The sequence below is a fragment of the Galeopterus variegatus genome, unplaced genomic scaffold (genome assembly GCF_000696425.1).
Source record: "Galeopterus variegatus unplaced genomic scaffold, G_variegatus-3.0.2 Scaffold3763, whole genome shotgun sequence".
Taxonomy (NCBI): Eukaryota; Metazoa; Chordata; class Mammalia; order Dermoptera; family Cynocephalidae; genus Galeopterus; species Galeopterus variegatus.
Genome location: NW_007729874.1, coordinates 19,756 through 29,102, shown reverse-complemented (window position 1 = coordinate 29,102; position 9,347 = coordinate 19,756). Strand labels below are relative to the sequence as shown.

The window sequence follows — 9,347 nt, the reverse complement described above, 5'->3', positions numbered from 1 at the left end:
CACTGAGTGGAAGCTATGCCCTGGGAGACAGGAGATCAGAGAAAGCTCCCCAGAAGAGTCACGTGAGTAGCATTTGGAAAGACCAGTTATAATGATTCAGGGAGAAGGGGTAAACTGGAAGAGCCAGACAGAAGGCATAGAACAAGATAAGGAGCACAGGGGCAAGATGGAGCACCACTGCACCTTGCAAACAGCTGGTGCTTAATAAGCATTTGCCAAAGGAGAGGCAGCCTAGAATAAAGAGCAGAGTTCAGGCTCTGTCACAGTCACAGCATGTAACCCTGAATAAGCCTCACTCCAGCCCTTGGTTCAGTGTCCTCATGATCCGTAAGGTCAGCCCCAGTTCCATGATCTAAGATATGGGATGTAACACTGGGCCTTTGAATTGTACCCCTTCATTCCTCCAGCTCAGTTAGACAAGGGCATGTTTTTACTTGCTCAGTTCAGGAGGAGTTTGGCCTACAGACACTGGCACCACCCTCTGTGGTCACACCTGTTTCTGAAGCAAGAAACACTAATCACCTTACGAGCATTGTCACACCCTCTTCCTGGGAAATCTAGAGACTCGTTTTCCTTTTCACAACGGATGAGGAATCCAGAGACTCTAAGGAGCTACCTGGCCTCAGATTCTATCCAGAGAGTACCTGGAGTAGAACAGAGGCAATTATTGAAATCAGGGCAGAAATAAGCAACATCAGTGAACGTAAATGTTTTTTTTCAGTGAGTATAAATTTGATTCATCTGATAAAAAATGAATAAATTCCATTTAGAAAAAAATCATTTTGAAGGGAAAGATGCTGAATTGTATAAAACTAGTCAACTTTGTAAATGCAATATTAACTGCTTGATTTGAAACAAAAAAACTCATTTTATTGGATTAAAAAAAATCCACCTGAATTATTTACATCACATAACCCAAAATCATGTAACCAAAAGGTCTGGTTTATTCTTTCCATTTTTTATTGTTTCAAACAAGTATTGTGTATAGTCTTAGAGAGGAGGCAATAGACCAGGTCTCAACCACAGTCCAGATTGTGGTCCACAAATGCAGCAGCAGTATCTTGAGCGTTCAGATTCTCCAAGAAGAAAGTGAGGTGAACGTGGGGGTAGGGAAGGTGCATTCATTTTCTATGCTGCAGTAACAAATTGCCATAACCTTGATGGCTTAAAACAAAACACAAATTTAATTCAAGTGATAGAAACTCAGTTTAAGCCTACATTAAAAAAAAACAAAAGTGTGAATAACATATTTGTATATTCAACAAAATTGTAGAAAGTATGAAGGGAAAATGGGTTCATGCATGACTGGATCCAGAAGCCCAAATGTCAAGATTCTCTTGTTCTAACTTTGTATCTCATCTCTGCTTCTTCTGTGTTGAATTCTTTCAAACCATAACTAAGTATTCCCATATGCAATGGAATGTGTATTATTTTTAAGTCATCCAGCATCCAAGATAAGCACTACTAACACTTTTCCTTCCAGATTTTATATATGTTATTGTACATACATATAACACCTTCCAATGTGCACACACAAACATACACAAACATAAATAACTATTTGGGGACTGAACTGTGTACGTATAGTTCTGTGGCTTGCTTTTTTTACTTATCACCTTTTATAAATATTTTCCTTGTTATTAAATTTTATTTAATAATAAAAAATAAAAAAACACATTTATTCCCTTAAAGTTCAGTCTCTATGGTCAGAAGCCCAAAATCAGTTTCACTGGGCCAAAATTAAGATGTCAGTAGGGCTGTGATCCCTCCAGAGGCTCTCAGAGAAAATCTATTTTCTTGCCTCTTCCAGCTTTTAGAACTGCATTGCTTACATTCATTGCAGCTTGTGGCACCTTTTTTCATCTTCAGAGCCAACAGTTTGAAGCATCTTGCTTCAGGGATCACCTTGCCTTATTCTTCTTGTTCAAAGAAATACAAAGAGAAACTCTTGTCCACCATCTTATGTTGTGGGTTTGTGACTTGAATAAACTCTCCCATGACCCCCAGTGTATATTTAAAGCAGGTGCATGTAAAGGGGAGTCTCAGAACCTGGCATGCTTCCCACTCTCATTTCTGCAAAGGACGCTGCCATAAGGATCAGGAAGAATCAGGGAAATGATACCACCAAAAGAACAAAATAAGGCTCCAGTAAACAATGCCAAAGAAGTGAAAAACTAAGAACTTCCTTAAAAAGTAGTCAAAATAATCCTCTTAAAGAAGTTTAGTGAGCTACAAGAGAACACCAACAGACAGTCAGACAAAATCAGGATAAGAGGACATGAAAAAAAGAGAGAGATTTTTAAAAGAGCTAGAAACCTTAAAAAAAAGAAAGAAAGAAAGAATTCTGGAGCTAAGGAATACATGACATGGACTGAACTGAAAAAATCAATAGAAAGTATCAACAGCAGGCTCAACCAAACAAAAGAAAAAAATCAACAAATTCAAAGACAAATCATTAGAAATTATCCATTCAAAGAAGAAAAATATAAAAGAATAAAAAAGAGTGAAGAAAACCTATAGGACTTGTGGGATACCATCAAAGGAACCACTATGCCATTATGGTATCTCCAGGAGGAGAAGAGAAATAAAAAAGAGGCCAAAAGTTTATTTAAAGAAATAGTGGCTGAAAAATTCCCAAATCTGGGGAGAGAGATGGACATCTAGATTCATAAAGCCCAAATTACCAAATAGGTTAGAAGAAAAGAGGTCTAAACCAAGACACATTATAATTGAATTGTCAACATGCAAAGACAAAGACATAATTTTGAAAGCAGCAAAAAAAAAAAGTGACTCATCACATAAAAAGGACCTTCCATAAGGCTATCCATGGATTATCTCAGCAGAAAACTTGCACACTAGGAAAGAGTGGAGTGATAAATTCAAAGTACTAAAAGAAAAAAAAAGGTTGCCAACCAAGAATACCATACCTAGCAAACTGTCCTATAAAGGTAAAAGAAAGACAATGATTTTCCAGGGCAAACAAAAACTGAGGGAGTTCATCACTAGACCTACCTTACAAGAAGTGGTAGAGGGAGTTCTTTGAGTTGAAATAAAGAGATTCTAAACAGCAACGTGAAAGCATATGAAAATTTAAAACTTGCTGGTTAAAGTAAATATATAGACAAATACAGAATAACATTAAAATGTAATGGTGGCATCATTTCCAACCCTAGTATAAAAGTTAAAAGACAAAAGTAATAAGAATAATTATAACCACAAACACTTGTTATTGGATACACAAAATAAAAACAAGTAAAATCTGACATCAATAACATAAAGTGAGGATGGGGAAGGTAAAAGTATAGATTTTTTGTATTTGACTAAAATTAAGTTATCAACTTTAAAATAGACTGTTAGGAGCTGGTTAGTGAGCTCAGATGGTTAGAAAGTATGGTGCTGATAACATGAAGATGTAGGGTTCAATCCCTGTTCAGCCAGCCACCAAAAAAAAAGGTTCAATCCCTGTATCGCCCAACCACCAAAACAAAAACAGAAACAAAACAAATAGACTGTTATAACTATAATCTATTTTATGCAAGTCTCATGGTAACCACGAAGAAAAAATCTTATAGTGGACACACAAAATATAAACAGAAAAGAATCAAAGCATGTCACTAAAAAATCATTAATCACAAAACAAGACAGCAAGCAAGACAGGAAGAAAGAACAAAGGGTACACGAAATGGAAAACAATTAACTAAATAGCAACAGTAAGTCTTTACATATCAACAATTACTTTAAATGTAAATGGATGAACTCTCCCAATCAAAAGATATATAGTGGCTGAATGGACTAAAAAAAAAAACCTAAGATGCAATTATGTGCTGTCTACAAAAGACTCACTTTATAAGGACACACAGAATGAAAGTGATAAGATAAAAATTTTTTAAAGATATTCTATGAAAATGGTAACCAGAAGAAAGCAGCTGTAGGAACTTGTATCAGACAAAATACACTTTAAGTCAAAAATTTTCACAAAGACAAATTTGGTTATTATATAACAAAGGAGTCAATTCAACAGGAAGATATAACAATTATAAATATATAAGCACCCAACATCAGAGCACCTAAATATATAAAGCAAATAATAAGAGACCTGAAGGGAGAAATATACAGCAATACAATACAATAAGAGACTTCAATACCCCACTTTCAATAATAGCTACATCATCCAGACAGAAAATAAATAAGAAAACAACAGGCTTGAACAACACTGTAGACCAAATTCATATAATAGAACATTCCACCCAACAGCAGTAGAATACACATTCTCCTCAAGTGCTATGGAACATTCCCCAGGATACAGCATGTGCTAGGTCACAAAAAAGTGTTAATAAATTTAAGAAGATCAAAATTATTCTAAGTATCTTTTCAAACCACAATGGAATAAAACAAGAAACCAATAACAGTAAGAAAAGAAAATTCACAAGTACGTGAAAACTAAACACACTTTTGAATAACCATTGGGTCAAACAAGAAATCAAAGGGGAAATTTTAAAAGATCTAGAGACAAATGAAAATAAAAATACAACATATCAAAACTTATAGGATGCAGCAGAAGCAGTGCTGAGGGAATTTTATAGCTATAAATGCTTACATTAAAAAAGAAGAATGATGGGCCAACCGGCCAGCCCAGCTCCCCTCCCCGGCCCGACGGGCGGGCCTCGATGCCGAACTTCTGCGCTGCACCCAATTGCACGCGGAAGAGCACGCAGTCCGACCTGGCCTTCTTCAGGTTCCTGCGGGATCCGGCCAGATGCCAGAAGTGGGTGGAAAATTGTAGGAGAGCAGACTTAGAAGATAAAACACCTGATCAACTCAATAAACATTATTGATTATGTGCCAAACACTTTGAGACTTCTATGATCTGTAGAACTAGTCCTTACAGGACAGTTCTTTGAGATAATGCAATACCAACAATATTTGATCTTACCAGTCATTTGAACAATCCACATAGTAGACACAGAATTGAGTGAAGATGAAATCAGGACACTGAAACAGAAAAAAAAAAATTGATGAAACTTCTGAACAGGAACAAAAACGTAAAGAAACCAACAACAGTAATGCTCAGAACCCCAGTGCAGAAGAAGGAGGTGAAGAACACGATGAAGATATCTTACCTCTATCCCTTGAAGAGAAGGAAAACAAAGAATACTTAAAATCTCTATTTGAAATTTTGATTCTTATGGGAAAACAAAACATACCTCTGGATGGACATGAGGCTGATGAAATCCCAGAAGGTCTCTTTACTCCTGATAACTTTCAAGCACTGCTGGAGTGCCGGATAAATTCTGGTGAAGAGGTCCTGAGAAAGCGCTTTGAGACAACAGCAGTTAACACGTTGTTCTGTTCGAAAACACAGCAGAAACAGATGCTGGAGATCCGTGAGAGCTGTATTCGGGAAGAAACTCTCAGGGAAGTAAGAGATTCACACTTCTTTTCTATTATCACTGATGATGTAGTGGACATAGCAGGAGAGGAGCACCTACCTGTGTTGGTGAGGTTTGTCGATGAATCTCATAATCTGCAAGAGGAATTTGTGGCCTTCCTGCCTTATGAAGCTGATGCAGAAATTTTGGCTGTGAAATTTCACACTACAATAACTGAGAAGTGGGGCCTAAACATGGACTATTGTCGTGGCCAAGCTTACATTGTGTCCAGTGGATTTTCTTCCAAAATGAAAGTTGTTGCTTCTAGACTTTTAGAGAAATATCCCCAAGCTATCTACACACTTTGCTCTTCCTGTGCCTTAAATATGTGGTTGGCAAAATCAGTCCCTGTTATGGGAGTATCTGTTGCACTGGGAACAATTGAGGAAGTTTGTTCTTTTTTCCATCAATCACCACAACTGCTTTTAGAACTTGACAATGTGATTTCTGTTCTTTTTCAGAACAGTGAAGAAAGGAGTAGAGAACTGAAGGAAATTTGCCATTCTCAGTGGACAGGCAGGCATGATGCTTTTGAAATTTTAGTGGACCTCCTGCAAGCACTTGCTTTATGTTTAGATGGTATAAATAGTGACACAAGTATTAGATAGAATAATTGTATAGCTGGCAGAGAATTTGTACTCTGTAGTGCAATAACAGATTTTGATTTTGTTGTTACCATTGTTGTTCTTAAAAATGTCCTCTCTTTTACAAGAGCCTTTGGGAAAAAATCTCCAGGGGCAAACCTCTGATGTCTTTTTTGCAGCCAGTAGCTTAACTGCAGTACTGCATTCACTCAATGAAGTGATGGAAAATATTGAAGTTTATCATGAGTTTTGGTTTGAGGAAGCCACAAATTTGGCAACCAAACTTGATATTCAAATGAAACTCCCTGGGAAATTCCTCAGAGCTCAGCAAGGTAACTTGGAATCTCACCTAACCTCTGAGAGTTACTATAAAGAAACCCTAAGTGTTCCAATAGTGGAGCATATTATTCAGGAACTTAAAGATATATTCTCAGAACAGCACCTCAAGGCTCTTAAATGCTTATCTCTGGTACCCTCAGTCATGGGACAGCTGAAATTCAATACATCAGAAGAACACCATGCTGACATGTACAGAAGTGACTTACCCAATCCTGACACACTCTCAGCCGAGCTTCATTGTTGGAGAACCAAATGGAAACACAGAGGGAAAGATATAGAACTTCCATCCACCATTTATGAAGCCCTCCATCTGCCTGACATCAAGTTTTTCCCTAATGTGTATGCATTGCTGAAGGTCCTATGTATTCTTCCTGTGATGAAGGTTGAGAATGAGAGCTATGAAAATGGACGAAAGCATCTCAAAGCATACTTGAGGAACACTTTGACAGACCAAAGGTCAAGTAACTTAGCTTTGTTTAACATAAATTTTGATATAAAACATGATCTGGATTTAATGGTGGACACATATATCAAACTCTATACAACTAAGTCAGAGCTTCCTACAGATAATTCAGAAACCATTGAAAATACCTAAGAGACTTTAAAAATAAGCTTTCTCTTATGTTTGATATTTGGAAGAATATCTGTAAGGTATATGTAGGCCACTTAACCACTGGATATCTTTGCCTGTGGGCCTCCTATTGAGTACATTAGCCATTGATAATCTTTCTATTTAAATGGCCCCTGTTTGAACTCTCATGCTTTGAAAACCTATCTGTTCTTCCAGAAGATAGCATTGAAAGTGCCACGTGTCACTTCTGTGTGATCTCTGCTAATGGTACTCTGGAATTGTTTCAGATAAGTCATTCTAGACATAACATTTATTATCACCATGGATCCATTTGTCGGGTATTGAGTTATAAATTCTTTGAAGAAATAAATTTTAAGGAGGTGTGGGAGGAAGGAATACGTTTGATAAAATGTTACATTGAAACTCACAATTGACCTTTGACTAGTGGGAGTTTTAAGTATGTTGTTGAAAATCTGTAATGGACAATTAAGGGAATTAACAGAAAGAGAAACTTGTGAACTCACCAAATAAGGATTTCAGTGTAGATTTTGTCTTTATCAAATAAACTTAGAGGAACAAGTTACAGTTAAAGTTCGAATGGAAGAGCCTGCCATTGTTCCTCATCTGGTGGTTACTGTTTACATTCCTTTGTTGAGCCTACATCTCCATATGCTTTTTAGCAGGTATATGTTGAACACTTGTGCTTCATGGTCAAGACAGAATCAGAGGCCATGGATACTGACAACTGACTTGTCTGTTTTCTTCTGTCTTTTTCCATGACTATATCTACTACCTCATCTTGATTTATAAGCAAAACCTGAAAAGCCTAAAGTGTTTTGTGATTTATCTAGAAATAATACAGAAAATATTGCTGTTATTTTTGGTGAGGAAAATCAATTTTGTATAGTTTATTTCAATCTAAATAAAATGTGAATTTTGTTTAAAAAAAAAAGAAAGAGTGATCTCAAACAAACAACCTAACTTTACACATTGAGGACCAAATGCAGAAGAACAAAACCCAAAGTTAGCAGAAGAAAGGAAGCACTAAAAATTTTTTTAAAGAGTAGAAATCAGGAAAATAAAAATAGAAAAAGAATAGAAATATTGATGAAACTAAGATTTGGCTTTTTGAAAATACAAACAAAATTGACAAATCCTTATCTAGACTAAGAAAAAAAGGTGGGAGACTCAAATAAACAAAATTAGAAGTGAAAAAGAAGACATTGCAACCAATAACACAGAAATAAAAGAGATTATAAAAAAACTATAATAAATAGTTACACACCAACAAATTGAACAGCCTAAAATAAAAAAATAACCCCCTAGAAACATGCACCCACATAAACTGAATCAAGAATAGGCAGTCTGAAAAGACCAATCACACCAGTAACACCAATAACAAATAACAAGACTAATTAGTAATTAAACACTTCCCCCTGCTCCCCTAAAAAAGTCCAGAACCAGTTTACTTACAGGTGAATCCTGCCAAAAATTTAAAAAACAAATACTAATCCTTCTTAAATTCTTCCAAAAATAGAAGAAAAGGTAACACTTTCAAACTCATTTTATGACACCAGAATCATGCTAATACCAAAACCAGATGAAGACATCACAAGACAAGAAAACTATATATGCCTGATGAACATAGATGCAAAAATCTCCAACAAAATATTATGAAACATATTATCAAATAAACCAAATATTAGCAAACAAAATATTCATCAAACAAAATATTTACCAAATAAAGTAATATCAAGCAAAAATATCAAACAAACCAAATTCAACAGCACATTAAAAGAATCATGCACCATGACCAAGTGAGGTTTACCTCTGGAATGAGAGGATGTTTCAACATGTGCAAATCAATAAATGTGATACAATACATTAATAAAATAAAGGATTAAAATTGCATGATCATCTCAAAAGATGCAGAAAAAGCATTTGACAAAAGTCGATACCCTTTCATGACAAAAACTCTGAACACAACAGGTAATAGAAGGAAATTAACTCAACACCATAAAGGACATATATGACAAGCCCACAGCGAACATCATAAGCAACGGAAAAAAATGAAAGCTATTCCTCTAAGATCTAGAACAAGGCAAGGATGCCTGCTCTCTCCACCTTTATTAAACACACTACTGGAAACCCTGGCCAGAGCAATTAGGTGAGAAAAAGAAAGTAAAACCATCCAAATCAGAAAGGAAGAAATAGGGCCGGCCCGTGGCTCACTCGGGAGAGTGTGGTGCTGATAATACCAAGGCTGCAGGTTCGGATCCCATATAGGGATGGCTGGTTAGCTCACTGGGAGACTGGGAGAGCATGGTGCTGACAACACCAAGTCATGGGTTAAGATCCTCTTACTGGTCATCTTTAAAAAAAAAAAAAAACAGAAAGGAAGAAATAAAATTATCTGTTTGCAGA

At 36.2% G+C, this 9,347-nt stretch overlaps 1 protein-coding gene across 1 annotated transcript; it reads left to right on the top strand.

The window, feature by feature from the left end:
• The first annotated feature begins 4,667 nt into the window (after nt 1-4,667).
• Nucleotides 4,668-7,875, top strand: LOC103601503 (52 kDa repressor of the inhibitor of the protein kinase-like). Its single transcript, XM_008585926.1, is given in 4 exon segments — nt 4,668-4,963; nt 4,965-5,004; nt 5,006-6,148; nt 6,150-7,875. Coding segments are annotated over 4 exon segments (2,277 nt in total). The 3' UTR covers nt 6,948-7,875.
• The last annotated feature ends 1,472 nt before the right edge of the window (nt 7,876-9,347 follow it).